The sequence below is a fragment of the Schistocerca americana genome, chromosome 1, assembly GCF_021461395.2.
Source record: "Schistocerca americana isolate TAMUIC-IGC-003095 chromosome 1, iqSchAmer2.1, whole genome shotgun sequence".
Lineage (NCBI taxonomy): Eukaryota > Metazoa > Arthropoda > Insecta > Orthoptera > Acrididae > Schistocerca > Schistocerca americana.
In genome coordinates, this window is record NC_060119.1 from 1,021,648,832 (window position 1) to 1,021,669,391 (window position 20,560).

A 20,560-nucleotide genomic window follows, 5' to 3' on the forward strand; every position below is an offset into this window, starting at 1 on the left:
CTACATGAGTGAATTTGCTTTTGGAATATAAATAGGCAGAGCATATGCTGTGTGATGTGAGGAAGGCATTGAACAGCATATTTAGTAAACAAATCAACATTTCAGATTTGATATAAATGCTAGACAGGAAGTTACCTATCCGTTGGACCGTGTGATGAGAAATCTAGGGAGGAAACTGAAAGATTTCGGTGGATCCACTCCCACACTGCTGTATGGCTGTACCCCGTTGGTCTGGTCGGCTTACAAGAGTTCATAAGTGCTGGGTAATGTTCTCAAGGATCTGTCAACTACATGAGTGTTGTGACTGAGATTTGTAAATTGTTGGCTAAGAAAACTTCCTATATGAAGAATTTATGGAACCATTTGTTTAGAAAAACTGTTACTGGCATGGGCAGCATTAATCCACATAAATGTATGTTTTTTTCAAGTTGGGGGATAGACTTCCCAATACATTATGTAACTTTAAATCAGTAAGTATGTTTTTATCAATTTAAATTAATCTTCTAGGCCTCTATGTATGTATGTTAGTTTTTATGAGCAATTAGCAAATAGTGTGGAAGACATTTACTAGTATAGACAGTATAACAAGGTGTATACATATCTGATTTCATACGGTGATTTTGGTTCTCAAGCTTCTCGATTATATCATCATTCAAAGCTATTTATGACTGATAACCTGTATTTATCCTGAATACTGCAATATTGTATCTCACCTGGAACTTGAGTTGTGGGCAAACTCATGCATAACTCTGTCTTAGGTAACCCTGGTCATTGCAACTGTGTGTATGTACTCAAGGAGAGCATGCAACTATTGATTGAGGCTAAATGCTTCCTATAATTAGTATTTACATATGATTGAACGTATTGATATGATTATGAACTTTATTCATTTTTTTATGTCGAAACATTTTTGGCTGGTGTGTACCTGGTGTGGTTTGGATTCATGGGCCAGTCCCCACACCATAAGCTTAGGCCCCAATATTTTCTCATTATTTTGTCCTTTCATGAGTCAACATATCCTTGCAAACTCTGGTTTAAGTGGATTATTAATTTTGTGTTATATTCCTACTCATGACTGAATATATTCTACTGGTCTGTACCTGTTGCTGCGAGTTTTTCGAGTCAGCTGCCTTGTTGTACACTTAGGCTCTGAATTTTTCTCTCTTCCCTTTTGAAGATTTTGAAGGTGTAAGTTTCAAATGGTTCAAATGGCTCTAGACATTATGGGACTTAACATCTGAGGTCATCAGTCCCCTAGACTTAGAACAACTTAAACCTAACTAACCTAAGGATATCACCCACATCCATGCCCAAGGCAGGATTCGAACCTGCAACCGTAGCAGCAGTGCGGTTCCGGACTGAAGCGCCTAGAACTGCTAGGCCACAGTGACCGGCGAAGGTGTAAGTTTATGGACATAAACTTGCAATTTGTAATTCTAATAATTTACCTTGTCTCTGCATTTATTTCTATAGTTTAATGTTGTAATGTTGTAGTTTTGATTATGTATCATTTGTCTTGTGACAGTATGTTCCACAGATCTGAAAATGTGAATGCCATGTCCTGATATATGTATAAATTATGACTCATATAGTAGATATTTTTCTTCTGTTTTCTGTAATATTTTATGCATCATATACTATTATACATCTGTATTCTATCTTTTGGCAGCATTTTGTATACTGTTTGGCAAACCTGATAGTAAGTCACAAAATACTGTAAACACATTGTTTCCAAATTTTGTGAGAGTGATATTGTAGAGCCCTGCAGCCAAGCGACTAGCGCGAGGTTTGGTGTTCTCGTAAAGATAAGTTATTTTAGATTATAAAACACATAGATTAGTACTGATTACATGGTAAATAAGTGTATTAGTGTGCCGTTTAAGTGTACCATTAAAGGTTTCATTTCTCATTACGTAATATAGCAGAAAACGCGAAAAGACCGTACAGTCGTATTTTCTGTTTACGTTCTGCTGCAGCAAATCTATAGAATTTCGTTTAGTTGTTCCTTGCTCTCTCCAGCAATTTAACTTAGCGTACCTCTTCATTATTTAACTAGCATTTCCGGAAAGTAGCGTAAAGTTTAACTTGTTGTTTCAGAAACTTTGCACTTTTGTTTTTGTTTACACACAGTTGCGTATAGGCCAAATTTGTGTAACCATATTTTCGTGTTTATCTGTAATTTAACTGACTTATTCTTAATAAATTATTACGTTTATCATGAGTGAAAAGTGCTTGACTTGCCGTAGAATTGTTAGGTCGGGGCTTTGGTGTGATGGGTGCTGTAGTTTTTTCCATGTGGGTGACTGTAGTGGCGTGGGAATAGGGGAAGTAAATGAGACTCATCAGTGGTTTTGTAGGATTTGTAGTAGAGATAGGAAGATACTGGAACAGGAGGGGAAAATTGCTGCCCTTCAGGCTGAGTTAGACAAGGCCAGGGGAGATCTTGACAGGTTAAGGAGGGAGAAGGGTAAAGAGAGGTGGGAAGTGGCAACAGGCAACAGGAGGAACAGGCCTAGAACTTTGTCTGACAGCTTTATGGTGAATGTGGAAAATAGATTTGACCTGTTGCTTCAGTTAGAAGCTGGTGAGCCTCAAGCAGTTACAGGTGTAGACAGGGCACAACAAACTTTCAGCAGCAAATTGAAAAGTAAGAATGTAGGGAAATCAGTAAAGAGAAAGAAAGTGTTGTTGTTAGGTAGTTCCCATGGAAGAGGTGTTGGCCAACTCTTGCAGGATGAACTAGGATCAGAATACCAGGTCACCAATTTTTTTAAACCTAGTGCTGGTCTGGAGCAGGTGACAGAGGATTTAGGATCACTTTGCAAAGATTTCACTAAGGAAGACACCGTGGTTATAGTGGGTGGGGCAGGTAACAGTATTGACAGAGATCCTGGGTACAGCATAGAGTGTGACCTGGCGAAGATTGCATCAGCATCGAGGCATACCAGTGTTGAGTTTGTATCTGTTCTTGGGCGCCATGACCGACCTCATTTGAACTCTTCTGTCAAGAGAGTTAATTTGGAGCTGGAACGGCTGCTCATGTCGGGTGCGGGGTCACACATTGGTGTGGTTCATGTTGATTCTGTCAGTAGGTGGGATTATACTAGGCATGACCTTCACCTCAACAGGAAGGGGAAGGGTAAATTGGCTGGGGAAATAGCAGGAAAGTTAAAGGGGGGAGGCACTGTCATGAGTGGTAAAATACCAGTGGTTATAGGATTCAGAAAAGACCCTTTTTTAGGGTAGGGAGGACAGAAAGAAAACAAATTTTAAGAGAGGTTAGAACTGAGACAAACCTTCAGTTTGAGAAAGAAATCAAAAAACATAATTCCAGCTTATTACATCAACATAAACAGCCATTGGTTAAGAATTTTCAACTGTCAGCAGATATTTTAACTCCATCCAATTTTAAGTCAGTCAATGTGAAATGTCAGCTATCTTTATTGCATCAAAATATTCGAGGACTGAGAAATAAAATTAATGAATTAACTATCTGCATAGATGAATTAGAGTCTTCAAACCCAGCTGACATAATCTGCCTCTCTGAACATCATGTGACCACTCGTATAGAACTTTTAAGTGTTACAGGGTTTAGGTTAGCCTCTCACTATTGTAGATCAGAAATGGAGAAAGGAGGAGTTGCCACATTCATCAGGAACTGTCATAAATTTAAGAACATAGACATTCATAAATTTTGCCTAGAACAGCATATGGAAGCATGTGCAACAGAATTAGATTTTCACAAAAAATCTTTCATAATATTAAGTGTATATCGAGCACCTGCAGGTAACTTTAATCTGTTTGTAAACCACCTTGAAGCTGTACTGGCCCATTTAACAACCAAAAACAAAGAAATAGTGGTTGCTGGTGATTTCAATGTAGATTTCCTTAAAGACTCTCCCAATAAGAACCTATTTGAGTTAGTAACACTATCATTCAACTTAATTCCCACAGTAAAGTTCCCCACTAGGATAACCACTTGCTCACAAACAGCCATTGATAATATCTTTATAGAAAAGTCAAATGAACAAAATTATATTACAAAACCAATAGTCAATGGCCTCTCAGACCATGACATGCAGTTCCTTCTGTTAAATGTTAATACTGAACAGGATATAAAATCTGTTAAATCTGAGCTCAAGAGGGTAATCAGTAAGCCAAAAATTGATTATTTTAGGACACTCCTCAGAGACATTCACTGGACTGATGTTTACAGTGCTCATGGCATGAATGAAAAATATAACATTTTTGCTAATAAAGTGCTTACCTTATTTGAACACTGCTTTCCCCCAAAACTTACCAAGGTTAGAGCAAAGTCTACAAAGAAGCCATGGATTACTCGAGGAATAGGGGTATCTTGTAAAACAAAAAGAAAACTGTATCTGTCAATCCGAAACATTTCCAATGTTGATGCTATAGCACATTATAAGAAATACTGCAAAATATTAAAGACTGTAATACGGATGTCAAAGCAAATATATTACAAGGAAAAGATAGTCATATCAGATAACAAAATAAAGACAATATGGGATATAGTGAAGGAGGAGACCGGTAGAACCAGACATGAAGAGGAACAAATAGCATTAAGAGTAAATGATGCATTGGTGACAGATGTGTATAGTGTTGCAGAACTTTTTAACAAACATTTTATAACTGTTACTGAAAAGATGGGGTTGTCAGGTTCGGTAGATGCTGCTATGGATTACCTTAGACCAGACATTTCAAGTAACTTCCATAATATGAATTTGACCCTCACTACCCCAACAGAAATAATGTCCATCATAAAATCTTTAAAATCAAAAACATCTAGTGGGTATGATGAAATATCAACAAAGTTAATTAAAGAATGTGATTCTGAGCTAAGTAACATATTAAGCTATCTGTGTAACCAGTCGTTTATCAGTGGAATATTTCCCGAATGGCTGAAATATGCTGAAGTTAAGCCACTGTTTAAGAAGGGAGATAAAGAAATAGCATCAAATTTCCGTCCAATTTCACTGTTGCCAGCATTCTCAAAAATTTTCGAAAAAGTAATGTACAGTCGTCTTTATAACCATCTTATCTCAAATAACATACTGTCAAAGTCACAGTTTGGATTTCTAAAAGGTTCTGATATTGAGAAGGCTATCTACACTTACAGTGAAAATGTACTTAATTCATTAGACAAAAAATTGCAGGCAACTGGTATATTTTGTGATCTGTCAAAGGCATTTGACTGTGTAAATCACAATATCCTTTTAAGTAAACTAGAATATTATAGTGTAACAGGAAATGCTGCAAAATGGTTCAAATCTTATATCTCTGGCAGGAAACAAAGGGTGTTATTAGGAAAGAGACATGTATCAAGCTATCAGGCATCATCCAACTGGGAACTAATTACATGTGGGGTCCCACAAGGTTCCATTTTGGGGCCCTTACTTTTTCTTGTGTATATCAATGACCTTTCATCAGTAACATTACCAGATGCCAAGTTTGTTTTGTTTGCTGATGATACAAACATTGCAATAAATAGCAAATCAAGTGTAGTCTTAGAAAGATCAGCCAATAAAATATTTGTAGACATTAATCACTGGTTCCTAGCCAATTCTTTGTCACTAAACTTTGAAAAAACACACTACATGCAGTTCAGAACTTGTAAGGGGTGTCCCAAGAGTATATGTCTAACATATGATGACAAGAAGATAGAAGAAGTGGACGGTGTTAAATTCTTGGGATTACAGCTTGATAATAAATTCAACTGGGAGGAGCACACCACAGAACTGCTGAAGCGTCTTAACAAATCTCTGTTTGCAATGCGAATTTTGTCAGACATAGGGGATATAAAAATGAAAAAACTGGCATACTATGCTTACTTTCATTCCATAATGTCATATGGGATTATTTTCTGGGGTAATTCATCAAGCCAAGCTAAAGTTTTCCGGGCACAAAAACATGCAGTAAGAATTATATGTGGTGTGAACTCAAGAACATCCTGCAGAAGCCTGTTTAGGGAACTAGGGATACTAACTACAGCTTCCCAATATATTTATTCCTTAATGAAATTTGTCATTAAAAATATATCACTTTTTCAAACCAACAGCTCAATTCATGGAATCAATACTAGAAATAAGAATAATCTTCACAAGGATTTAAAGTCACTTAGTCTTGTACAAAAAGGTGTGCATTATTCAGGAACACACATTTTCAATAACTTGCCAGCAGCCATAAAAAGCTTAACAACCAATGAAATTCAGTTTAAGAGAAGCCTAAAGGATTTATTGGTGGCCAACTCCTTCTACTCCATTGATGAATTTCTGAGGAAAACCAACTGATTTGTATATAAGTACAACATAACTTCTGCACAATTTCAGTGCAGTAATGTGTTCACTGAAAATTTGTGTGTGTGTGTGTGTGTGTGTGTGTGTGTAAGTATAATCTAACTTCTGCACCATTTCAGTGCAGTAATGTGTTCATTGTAAATAAGTATTACAGTAGTTGTATTACATGTTTCTTACCTTATAAATAAATATAAAACTTTTTTATTTTAAATTCAGTGCAATAGTATTTGTAAAATGACTCTTAGTGTTCATTAAAAAATGACGATCATTCCACTTGGGACCTGTGGAATGGTACATTAGCTTATTTGTTTTAGTTTAAATATTTGTCATGTATTGTTGTTTTTCTGACATGTTCCACATCCTGGAGGACCTCCTCACTACGGATCAATTGGAATGAAAGTAAATCTAATCTAATCTAATCTAAAAGACACCCTCCTCTACCATTACTTTTCCTCAACAGGAAAAATTGCTGCCATAAATACCCTTGAATTTTGAATAGATTAATATTATCTCAGCTGTTTTTCTAAAAAGAATTTCATATTATTTTTTACATGATGTATTATACACACATAAAAGTTTTGCATCACCTCAGTTCCGAGAGTTCCAAAACCTGTACAGAAAGTGGGAATAGAGATCAACATAAACAACATTTTCGCCATTTTTCTTGCTCATGAAAACCACACTGTTTACTGTACTACCATACCACTGTTAACTGTACTACCATACAGCAAGACCTGTACACACCAGTACCTCTAATACCCAGTAGCACGTCCTCTTGCATTGATACATGTTTGTATTCATCGTGACATACCATCCTCAATGGTGATTTGGTGTAGATCATTCAGAGCCTTTGGTGGGTCAAGTCGTCCATAAACAGCCCTTTCCAACCTATCACAGGCATGTTCGATAGGGTTCATGTCTGGAGAACATGCTGGCCACTCTAGTCGAGCAATGTCATTATCCTGAAGGAAGTCATTCACAAGATGTGCACAATGGAGGCACGAATTGTAGTCCATGAAGATGAATGTCTCACCAATATGCTGCCGATGTGTTTGCACTATTGGTCGGAGAATGGCGCTTTCCATGACCACCAGTGGCATACATCAGCCCCACATAATACCATCCCAAAGCAGCAGGGAACATCCATCTTGCTGCACTCGCTGGTCAGTGTGTCTAAGGCGTTCAGCCTGACTAGGTTACCTCCAAACATGTCTTCGATGATTGTATGGTTGAAGGCATATGCAACACTCATGGGAGAAGAGAATGTGATGCCAATCCTCAGCAGTCCCTTCGGCATGTTGTTGGACCCTTCTGTACCACAATGCATGGGTTGTGGTTGCAAAGATGGAACTTGCCATGGACATCGGGAGTGAAGCTGTGCATCATGCCACCTATTGCACACAGTTTGAGTCATAACATGATATCCTGTGGCTGCATGAAAATCATTATTCAACATGGTGGCATTGCTGTCAGGGTTCCTCCAAGCCATAATCCATATGTAGTGGTCATCCACTGCAGTAGTAGCCCTTGGGCGGCCTAAGCGAGGCATGTCATCAACAGTTCCTGTCTCTCTGTATCTCCTCCATGTCTGAACAACATCGCTTTGGTTCACTCCGAGACATCTGGACACTTCCCTTGTTGAAAGGCCTTCCTGACACAAAGTAACAATGTGGTTGTGATTGAACCATTGTAGTGACTGTCTAGGCATGGCTTAACTACAGACAACATGAGCTGTATACCTCCTTCCTGGTGGAATGACTGGAACTGATCGGCTGTCGGACCCCTTCTGTCTAATAGATGCTACTCGTTTACATCTTTCAGTGGGTTTAGTGACATCCCTGAACAGTCAAAGGGACTGTGTCTGTGATACAGTATCCACAGTCAATGTCTATCTTCAGGAGTTCTGGGAACTGGGGCAATGCAAAACTTTTTTTGATGTGTGTATTTCAGGCTAAAATCTGTAAAAAGAAATTACTTTATTTTCTTTGTTACAATCAGTATGTACTAGCTTGGAATGTACAATTAATTTTTTTTTTTTTTAGAAATAACTGAAATTACGAAATATTCGGTGCACTTAAAATTTCTGTAATTTCTATTATTAATTACACAAATTGGTGCTACTTATTATGTTAATTCCTGGATTCATTTATAAAATAATAATATAAATTAATAGTAATTCATTTGGCAAGACAATTTGTGAACCCTTTGGAATATTGTTAGTACCGCAGAGTGAAGTAGTAGTGGACTTGTCTCTAATGTGATCGGATGTGTTTCTGTATTTTGGAATAACAATGTAATTTCGGTTTTGTTTATGTGAAATTTGTAAAGATAGTGTGATACAGAATCTACATCTACATCCATACTCCACAAGTGGCAGAAGAAATTACTGTGAAGAAAACCAAAAATCTGAACAGGCTTACTTTGAAACTTGTTATGTCAATTGGAACCATGGAAACCTATTATGTAAAAAATTTCAACTTCGAGAATCAGCCCCTACACATGAAGAACTGGAGCCAACTACAAGAAAAGAAGATAAGTATAATTGTTTATTGTAAATCTTACTCCTCTCAAAGCTTATTAAAAGAGTTAACCATAAAGATAGTAACAATCAATACATGATGTGAGGGAGGGGTAGATTACAATATACACAAGCAAGCAAACTTTATGCATATGACTGCCAACTTCAGCATCTTGGGCCAGAAAGCAACTATCACATGGGATGCAAGCAGCAGCCTGGAGGGGGTGGGGAAGGGGAAGGGATAATAGTGTATTGGTGGGGAGCATTGTTAGCAAAAACCTTGAATATTTCTTGACTGATTTACTTAAAATTTTTATGTAATATTCTAATCATTGACACATATATACTATAGTTTTTTAAATAAAAATGTATAAGTTTTCTATTAAAACCAACTACAAGGAAGAAACTGCTGTACTACAATCTTACATAAAAATTGTTTTCTTACTTGCAGTCGGTTTCAATAATAAACAGCAAAGCTAGCTTATTGGTTTATGGTTAGAACAGTACTATGGAATCTGAATCATCTGAAACTAAGTAATCCTACACGTTTTCAGATTAAAACTATGTGAAATACTGTCACTGAAGCTACTAACCTCACAGATCCAGCATCTAGAGAGGTCTCTCTCACACCTTGTTTACCACAGATCCCAACCAACCTACCTAACTCATTTTAAATGACTACAATTCCCAATCAAGGTTTTGTTTCCAACAACAACAAGACTCAAGTCAGAGAGAGAAGAGAAGAGGAGAGGAACAGAGAGGGGCAGGGGGCAGAGTGACAGAGAGGGGGGAAAGGAGGAGATGGTGAGAGAGGAGGAGGAGATGAACAGAGAGATGAGGGAGGAGGTGATGGACAGAGAGAAGAGATAGGAAGAGGAGATGGACAAAGAGAGAAGGAATGAGCAGATGGAAAGAGAGGGGACAGGGCAGAAAGAGATGAGGATGTATATCCAATTCAAATACATTTTTAGCAATAGCAAAGCATTGCCAGATAAGCTAGTATGCAATATGAACAAAAACCAAGTGGAAACAATTTTACTCAAAGACCAAGAATTATGTAAGACAGGGATGGAGTCTTTCACCCCAGCCATTCAGTCTGCACATTGAAGAAGCAACGATAGAAATAAAACAAAGATTCAAGAGAGGGAGTCAGATTAAGAATGAAAATATATCACTGATAAGATTCACTGATGATGACATTGCTATCCTCATTGAAAGTGAAACAGAATTGTACAATCTGTTGGATGGAATGTACAGTCTAATGAGTGCACAATATGAACTGAGAGTAAACAAAAGAAACACAAAAGGAATGAAATATAGGAGCAATGAAAATAGTGAGAAACTTAACATCCAAATTGGTGATCACAACATAAACAAAGTTAAGGATTTCTGCTACTCAGAAGCAAAATAACCCATTACAGATGAAGCTAGGAGGACACAAAAAGCAGACTACCACATGCAAAAAGGGAATTCCTGGTACAGGAGAGTAACTTGTGGTGGGCTGCATCAAAACAGTCAGAAGATAAATACTTTTGATCAAATAATGTACACAACTGGCCATTAACATTGCTACACCAAGAAGAAATGCAGATGATAAGCGGGTATTCATTGGACAAATATATTATTCTAGAACTGACATGTGATTACATTTTCACGCAATTTGGGTGAATAGTTCCTGAGAAATCAGTACCCAGAACAACCATCTCTGGCCATAATAACGGCCCTGATATGCCTGGGCATTGAGTCAAACAGAGCTTGGATGGCGCGTACAGGTACAGCTGCCCATGCAGCTTCAACACGATACCACAGTTCATCAAGAGTAGTGACTGGCGTATTGTGACAAGCCAGTTGCTCTGCCACCATTAACCAGATGTTTTCAATTGGTGAGAGATCTGGAGAATGTGCTGGCCAGGGCAGCAGTTGAACATTTTCTGTATACAGAAAGGCCCGCACAGGACCTGCAACATGCGGTCGTGCATTATCCTGCTGAAATGTGGGGTTTCACAAGAATCAAATGAAGGGTAGAGCCACAGGTCATAACACATCTGAAAAGTAACATCCACTGTTCAAAGTGTGTCAGTGCGAACAAGAGGTGACCAAGACCTTAACCAATGGCACCCCATACCATCACGCTGGGTGATACGCCAGTATGACGACGATGAATATACACTTCCAATGTGCGTTCACTGCGATGTCACCAAACATAGATGCGACCATCATGATGCTGTAAACAGAACCTGGATTCATCCGAAAAAATGACATTTTGCCATTCGTGCACACAGGTTCGTCCTTGAGTTCACCATTGCAGGCGCTCCTGTCTGTGATGCAGTGGCAAGGGTAATCAAAGCCATGGTCTCCGAGCTGATAGTCCATGATGCTGCAAATGTCATCAAACTGTTTGTGCAGATGGTTGTTGTCTTGTAAACATCCCCATCTGTTGACTCAGGGATCAAGATGTGGCTGCATGATCCGTTACAGCCCTGCGGATAAGATGCCTGTCATCTCGACTGCTAGTGATACGAGGCCGTTGGGATCCAGCACGGCGTTCCGTATTACCCTCCTGAACCCACCGATTCCATATTCTGCTAACAGTCATTCGATCTTGACCAATGCGACCAGCAATGTCGCCATACGATAAACCGCAATCGCGATAGGCTACAATCCGATCTTTATCAAAGTCGGAAACGTGATGGTACGCATTTCTCCTCCTTACACGAGGCATCACAACAGCATTTCACCAGGCAATGCTGGTCAACTGCTGTTTGTGAATGAGAAATCGGTTGGAAACTTTCCTCATGTCAGCAAGTTGTAGGTTTCGCCACCGGCGCCAACCTTGTGTAAATGCTCTGAAAAGCTAATCATTTGCATATCACAGCATCTTATTCCTGTCGGTTAAATTGCATGTCTCTAGCACTTCATCTTTGTGGTGTAGCAATTTTATTGGCCAGTAGTGTATATAACCTTCTTTCATGATTCTTAAATTTAGTGTTCTTAAATCAAGTGTCATCCTCTGAGCATGATTCTACCAGAAAGCTTCCTCTTTCATTCCTTTCCCCTTGCTCATATTCTCTTACTAGTTTTTCTTCTATTAGTTTTTCTATGATTGAATTCCAGTCCCCTATCATAATTAAATTTTCATCTCCTTCAATAGTCTAAATAATTTCTTGCATCTCATCACACATGCCTTCAATCTCTTCATCACTTGCAGGGCTAGTAGACTTATGTTTTGTACTAGAGTAGTGGGTGTAGGATTTGTGTCTATGTTGACTATGATAATGTGTTCCATATGTTTTTCTTAGCAGTTTACTCACATTCCTATTTCCGTATTCATTACTGGTCCTATTTCTGTATTACCAGTATTTGTTGTGTGTTGATACCCCTGCACTCACCTCACCAGAAGTCTTGCTTTTTTCCTCCAACCACATTCCACTAATTCTTGTCATATTTTTCAACATATCCCATTATCTTTTTATAGTTTCTTTAACCTGTCAACCCACTTAAGGTAGTTAACATTTCATACTTTGACCCCTAGAACACTAGACTTGTTTTTCCTGACGACAACATCCTCGTGAATATTCCCAACCCATAAATCCAAAAGGGGGACTATTTTACCTCTGGAATATTATGCCCCAGAGGATTATATCATCATTAGATCTTGTTGTAGAGCTGCATATCTTCAAGAAACATAATGACTCTAGTCAGCCATTTACAGTACCAACATAGCAAGGCCATGATGCTACTGTTACTATGCCAAATCGGTCAATATGCCAGATCAGTCAATCATCCAAATTGTTTTCCTGAACCAGTTGAGAAGGCTGCTTTCCCTCTTCAAGAAACTTATGATAGTCTGGCCTCTCCAAAGGTACCCCTCTGATGTGGTTGAATCTACAGTATGACTCTCTGTGTTGTTGAAGTAGGCAAGCCACTCCACAGTGGCCAGGTGCTTGATTCATGTGGAAGCTCATGTAATTCTTTTTCATATGTAGCTTGCAGCTGTAAGCTGTCGTAAGCACACCTATGCTCCTACATGGCGCTGGCTGGACAAACAGTGCCCTTGTTGTGGTGGGGATTGTGTCAGGTGGGATGGGTAGAGCGGGAGAGAGGCAGGAGGTGGGAGGCAAGGAGAGGGAGTGGGGGTGGGTGGCTGGCAGTTCAGAGGAAGGCAACTGTTTTGCGAGGTAAGAATGCAGGATGGAGGATTAACCACCAACAGTAGCTGCATTTTGACAACTGCAATCCTTTCCACACCAAAATATCCCTGCCATATGGTCTAGCCATCCATGGACAGTGTATCTGCAGTGATTAGAACTCCCTTGCCCAGTACACTGAAGGTCTCACTAATGCCTTCACAGACAGGCATTAACCCCCATCCCCTCCCTCACCCCCCCCCCATCCTCACCCCCACCCAAATCGAGCCCACAAAAAGATTCCCTGTACCAAATTCTCACACAACACCAAACCTTCCACCACCCCCAAGTATCAGTTACAAAGGAGTGCCATCCTCATCACCCTGAACTGGAAAATTGAACCACATCCTTCACCACAATATCTCTCATCATGTCCAGAAATAAGGGACATCTTACCCAAGATCCTTCCCATCCCTCCTAAAGTGTTTTCTGTCACCCACCCAACCTGCACAAGAGTCTAGTACATATCTATGCCATTCCAACTCCCAACACCTTACCAATGTGCAAGACCTGCCCAATCCACCTACACAGCATTTCCTTCTCCAGTCCTGTTATAGGCTTATCCTACCCTGTTAGAGGCCGAGTCACCTGTGTAAGCATCCCTGTTACATACAAACTCTGCTGCAAACACTGTACAGTTTTTATGTCAGTGTGACTACCACAAACAGATGTCCACCAAGGTGAACGGCCACTGCCAAACTGTTCCCAAGAAAGAAGTTTACCACAGACTGGCACAACATGCATCTGAACACAACATGCTCAATTCCAACAGCTGCTTCACACCTGGGGCCACCTTGATCCTTCCCTCCACCACCAGTTCCTCTGAACTACACAAATGGGAGCTATCCTTGCAACTCATCCTTCACTCCTGCAATAGTCCTGGGTTCAATCTCCAGTAACACACTGTCCTCACACTCTCCACCCAATAGTTTCAACTTCCTCTTTAATGTCGCCAACCCCCCCCCCCCCCCCCCCCCCCCCCCCGATTCAGCTCCCTTCAGCATTAGTGGGCACCAGTCTCCTCAATGGCTCTGACAACTGTGCATCAAATGCTTAGCTCGTGTACCTGCCAACCCTCCCTCCCACTTTCCTAGTGTGAGCAAATAGGCTGTCTCCCTCCAAACCAGTACCTTTCACCCCCACTTCCTCTCCCTACCACCCACCTCTCTCTCACTCTACCCGCCCTAAATAACACAGCCCTCACCACAACCAGTCCACCACTGAAATGCAGCACTGGCACTGTTTATTCCACTGGCACCATGTAAGGTCATGTGTGTTTGTTTGTGTGAACACTTCTGCTTTTCAGTAAATGGTCTATTTTATTCCCAAAGAATTTGACTTTTATTACAAGACTGCCAACAGTCACTTCTCAATTATTTATTTCTCCCAATGCAATTTTCACCTTCATGTGTAAATTATTTTGATACTAATACATGATGTTTATAACTGGCACTCTACATGGTGCTTGTTATTTTAATCACACATATGAAATACAGCAAATCATTCTAAGTCACTGAAGACAGCACTATAGCATTTTAACTATATAAATAATACTGTGTAGATAGCACATGTCACATATCATTTGCTTCCTTTTTATTTGACAAAAGAGTAGTCTGTCTTTTTATTTCTTTTCTTGCCTTGTTCTTCTCCTTCTTTTTTATCAGCTTCCCCCATACCCACTTGAGTATCTCACTGACTCAGTAAAAGATGCATACATTCCACAATGGTGTCTCATTCCAGTGTGCCAGATAGAATCATTAGAATGAACTGAGTGAAGTGGCACAGTAATAAAAAAAAAATGGATTCATAATCAGGAGGAGCGTTCAGACTTAGAGTTTCCATGGTTTTACTAAATGACAGAATGCTTCCTTTGAAAATGACACAACTAATTTCCTTTCCTTCTCTAACACAAGTTTGTGCTCTATCTCTAATGACCTCGTAGTCAACAAAATGTTAAACCCTAATCTTCCTTCCTTCTTCCATTAGGATCAACATGAAGTGCTTGTTGGAGTTATGCGAGAGGAACAGCATAAGCATGCCAGACTTCCCCATGTGCATTATCACCTTGTACAAGTGAGATAGTGGAATGGATAAGACTCTGGACTTTCTTTCTGGAGAATATGGCCTCAAATCTCCAGCCAGCCACCTGAATTATATGGTAAATGCTAGGATGGTACATCTGAAGAGGGCAAAGCCAATTTCTTTCCCCAGTCTTTTTCCATCCTGTGCATGCACTTTATTTCTAATGAGCTTGTTGCCAACAGAACATTAAACCATAATCTTCCTTTCTTTTGATCAAACAGTCCATAGGTGTACTGTCAGTTCATAGTTTCCAGCAGGAACAATATCAATGGTCAGGCACATTGCCAAAATGATGTGCACTTACAAATTGACCTCCTGGGGGTACTTTGCGTGTGGTCAACTCAAGGACGTGCATCTGGGGCTTAAGAGGTGATTCCAGGGGCTGTAGCCTTGCTGGGGAAACATGAAAATGTAGACACTCCGTTGTCCTGGCTTCCAGCTCATTACCTTTGCTAAGTGTCTTCTTAATTAAACCCAGTGCTGGTTCCCAAGCCTTGCTGAGATTATACCTGCAGTCCCAGTTGATAAACCTGTCCCTAATGCATATCTTGATGACCTCTCTAATGACACAGTCCTGGTATTTTGACATTTGTGTTACAATTATGATGTGTTTGCATTCCATTGTGTGAGCCTTGGACGAACATTGCATCACAACTACTGACTGTTTAAGATACATCAGCTGAGCGTGCCAATGGTGTTCTCAGCAACAGTCTTCAATGATGTGCACAGTTTGTCCAATACATGTCTTGCCACAGTGGTATGGAATGTGGTATACTCTGGCATTCCATAAACCAATGTCATCTTTGACTCTCTCCAGTGATGCCCATGTTTTATTGGGTGGGCAGTGCAATGAGTAAGAATTGTTTTCTGCCCACCTAATAAAATATAGCATCACTGGGGAATGTGAAAGGTGACTTTGGTTTATGAAATGGTGAAGTATACCAGATTCTGTGCCAAGACATATATATTGGACAAACAGTGTGCACCATCGAAGATCACCACTAAGAACACCAAAAGTGTACTCAAATGATGTATCCTAACAACTAGTTGGTCCCAGAGCATTGTTTGTTTGAGTCTACATGTACACAAACACATTAAAATTTTAGCAAGAATATCAAAATATGGGACAGTGTCACTAAGAGGCTGTCCTGATTGATAAAATCAGGACTGCAGCTACAGTCTTAGCAGAGCCACAGCCACTGATGCTATCACCTCTTTAGCCTCTAATGCATGCCCTTGGCACAGACTCCATACACAGTGGCCCCCAGGGCAGGAGATATAAGTCAACCAAGCACCCCCCAGAAGGTCAGTTTGACAGTGCACATGATGATGATGGCATGTCTGATTGTTGGAATACTTTGTACCAGCAGTACACCTACCAACTGTTTGATCAATTAATACACAGGGAGAAACTGAAGAATCATTTCCTTTCTTATAATCATTTTATAATCCACCTGCTGTAATGTAGAGCAACAGAAGGAATGAATGGCACAGAGTTGAGTTTAGTAAAGCTTTCCTAAATAATGTATCTGTTGGTATGTGACTCTATAATTGTGGTTATACTGGGTGGTCAGAAACAGTATGAAGAGCTCATTAGGATGTAACAAGGCAGACTGGCTGGGAAATAATTGTTAAGAAAAAAATTCAATATGTTGTGCCATTTCCAAGTTAATTAGTGCTGAAGTTCAAGTGGCCCATCACAGACAGTGTCACCAAATGTGTTCTCCGTTTGGTTCCCTAAAACTGAATGAGAGAGCAATTCATAAATTGGACATAGAATGGCAGTAAAGATCGGACCTGAGCCAGAGGATGAGCAGTCTTGTGTGCTATCATCTAGGCTGTGAATACAACTCACACCAATTGTATCTAGCAAGCCACTTGAACTAGCATGCCCATTGGCCTGCTTGGCTAACTTTAATGCTTATTAACTTGGAAACAGCACTGTGTATCAACTTTTTTTTAACGATTATTTCTGAGCTCATCCTACCATGCAAATCCCTTACAAGTTTCTGACAACCACGTACATAGTGAATCAAACTTATTCATGTGAGATAATTGCTTCTAGATGTTCATTTTTCATTCTTCATGAGTGACTAAGTAATAGTGTGCCCAACAAATAAAATCATTACTGTGGCACACTATTATGCTTACAAGTATGATAATGGTCATGTGTCTACCACCCATAAGGTCTTATTACTGCTCTTTATGTTGCCCACAGAACAAGGCATATACAGTATGGTCACATATGAACACTTGAGAGCAGATGCAAAATTGTGAAGATTGCCTAAATGTAGAAAACCCTACCTTTAGTCCAGCACTGAAGCCATTTTGACAAGCAATCTGGAGAGGGGACGAGAGATTCTCTCTGCTACCATCTGGGTCAGCTCCAGCTTCTAACAGCAGTCTGCACACTTCTGTATGACTATTGTACACTGCTACAAACAGGGGTGTTTGTGCCTTAATGTCAACAACATCTACTTCTGCTCCTCGCCTCAGCAGCTCTTGAACACATACAGCACTTCCCACTATAACAATAAAACTATTGATAACTTACATGAAAATAAGATGTTTATTTCAATGAAGCAATAAAATTGTTTTAAATGTTCAGTTTCTTGAGAGAGATATTTCAAAAGTCTACAGACACAGTAAGGTTTAATCAAGTTTAATTCCATAAGATTCAATGTGCACAGTGACTGTAGATTAATTAAGAAAGGATAGTACCACAGCAGTCTAGTCACAATCCCACCACTTTTTAAATTATTCTTGCGTATCTAGATTTCAGCTATAAATAGCCATATTTGGTACATTTGAGTGAATTACTATCCAATGAACTTGCAGCAGTACATGTCACCAGGCAGAAGGAAACTGTTTCCTTCCACCTATGGTGACATATACTGTCGTGATTTCATTGAATGGTAACTCACTCAAGTGCACTGAAGATGGCTGTTTGTAGCTGAAATCTGCATATGCAAGAATATTAAAGAAAAACAATGGGATTGTGACTGATTGCTGTGTTCTTTCCTTCCTTACACTAAGATTTGCTCAATCCCTTGTAAATCAGCAGAATGACAGTCATTGTGGCGAGAGGCAGTGAATTAACATTGCTCAATGCATACAGTAAAATTCTGACAATAATAACTCGTGTTTCAAACATAGCAATAGATTTTGTTCCCACCCAACAATAAAAAAGACCTAATAGTCATATGTTAGTTAAACTTTGATGCAAAATACAAACCTTAGGCTCTTTTTTTGTAAGATGCTAATACATTTAAACACATAAAAATTGTTCAATTGTGGTTATCAAACAAATGAAATAACTTTATCTGGCAGTTAAAAATAGATAAAAGTATTCTTGTCAATAATAATCATCTTTAACTGAAGAGAGTGTAAGAAGATTCCTGACTAAATCACACTTCAATTACAAACTAACTCAGGTTTATAAACATCTCTACCAGAATACATAAATAAACTCATAGTTATTTCCAGAAATCCACGAAGGCAGCCATCAACAGGTAGAAATATCTCAAAGGAGTGCCTTGGAAAAGTATGGTAAGACTACTACTAATCTCATTGTATATTAACTAGTTATAGCCCCAGTCATTTCACAGACATGATAACTATCTATGAGGCAGTGTGAAGTAACATACATTAGTTTTACTTCTGGAAGAATGTCACAAAAATATTAGCAATCTGTACTCATAAGTCTTTGAATAAATAAGTTGAACATCTCACTAAAAATCTGTTTGATAAAGCCAAAAACCAGCTTCCAGTGACGAATTTTGGGTTGTACAGGGTGTTCCAGCTAGGAAGACAAGGAAATACACAGTCTTAACACAAAAAGTTCATTGTGTCACAGAGTGACAACAAGAACATGAACATACAGAGAATAGTTATATGGCTGAGATACGATGAACAGAGGGTTCAGAGTCCCATACATGTCCATACAAAGAGAAAATTTCCAGCCGGCACCACTGGTGTTGCGCTGTGCATGCATGCCATACCCAGGTGACTACTGTCAGCAATGAGGCTGCCCCTGGTGTCCACCTCAGTCATTGTGCAGCTCATTGTTTGAGTGTTGACATACACTATGCTTGTCATAGTAACTTGACTTTGGTTGTGAAAGTTGTAGTAACTGGTGGGTTACTACACTCCTCCTCCCTTGTGGGGGGAGGGGAGGAAGGAAGGACCAGGCACTGTTGACCATGATACTGTGACTGCCGAGATTTCCATAGTGTCCACGGTGGTGTCTATAGCAGCAGCCAAGGGTGCAATAAGTTTCCAATCAACTAGGAACACTGCGTACAGATGAAAGTGAGTGTGTCAAATGCACCTCTGCCATCTGGGACACCCAGTATACAGGACCAATGATGGAAGGGATGTCATCTTGATGTCAGGGTCCACAATGAAGGAAGCCAGCTCAGGCAGCAACAACTGAGGTTTGGTGAGGAGAAGCACTGGAGATTCTGCACTAGTATCGCTCCCTGGTGCCAGTGACACAGGTGCAGTGCCAAGGGAGGGAATGGCACTGGATGCAGGAAGCCAAACTGCTGTCCTACCAACTGGGCAGATGGGCATGAACAGGACTGCCTAGACTCTGGAGCAGCCAGGGATGGTAAAGGATGAGGAGCAGGTGGCACTGGTGGCAGAGGCATGCTCCCGGCCCAAAAAGGAGGCCCAGTGCCCTCCCTGAGGTGCAACTGGTTCTGGTGACATGCCAGGAGCCAGTTTTTGGTGCAAACGGCAGCTGCAATGGCTGGAATCCATCCAAAATCCCTAACTCAGACAGGCATGCCAGATAGGAACTGTGATGAAACCCATGCTGCTGGGGGAGTCTGCTCTGTACCAAGATGTTGAGCAGTGTCCATGGCTGATGGTTGTGCTGAAGCTTGGCAGGACTTTTGGCCCCAATTGGTGTCGTTTTGTATGAGCTAAAAAAAAATATAAGAGCCTCCTTGGTGAGAATGTCTTCCACGTGTTTTTGCATGCATGTTTTAAACATTTGGACAAGGTGTTCCACGACTCCATTTGACTTTGGGTGGAAAGGAGGCATTGTGACATGGCAAATAACAATGTGAGCGAAATATTGTGCTATGAACTGAGCATCATTGTCAGAAACCAAGGTGCAAGTCAAGCCCTGAAGGAAACGCATCTTGGACAGTGAGTTGACAGTCGCATCTGCTGTAGTGAACGGTATAAGAAACATGAGTAAAAGCATCAACTGCCAACAACCACAAACGTCTAAAAAGTACCAGCAAAATTGATGTCGATTCTTTCCCAAAGCTGTGTAGAAAGCAGCCATGGCATATAATCTGTGCACAGACAAAGCACATGGCAGTGCACCATCAGTTTAGTGCGAGAGATCCCACAGTGACCCTGATGCGATAAATGGAAGACCTCCCATTGCAGAGCTGTAGGAACCCCAACATGGGAAGTAAACTCTTCTGCTGACAGGACAA

General features: G+C 40.0%; 1 protein-coding gene across 7 annotated transcripts in view; it reads right to left on the reverse strand.

Moving 5' to 3' along the window:
* Positions 1 to 20,560, reverse strand: part of LOC124616394 (rabenosyn-5-like) — a 169,474-nt gene that overhangs the window by 46,913 nt on the left and 102,001 nt on the right. For all 7 annotated transcript variants that reach the window (XR_006979862.1, XR_006979858.1, XR_006979861.1 and 4 more), the window contains one exon: positions 17,409 to 17,629. Coding sequence is in view for 2 of the 7 variants with exons in the window: in XM_047144725.1 (XP_047000681.1) it covers positions 17,409 to 17,629 (221 nt within the window). In the remaining 5 variants the exon portion in view is untranslated. The remainder of the gene's footprint in view (positions 1 to 17,408; positions 17,630 to 20,560) is intronic.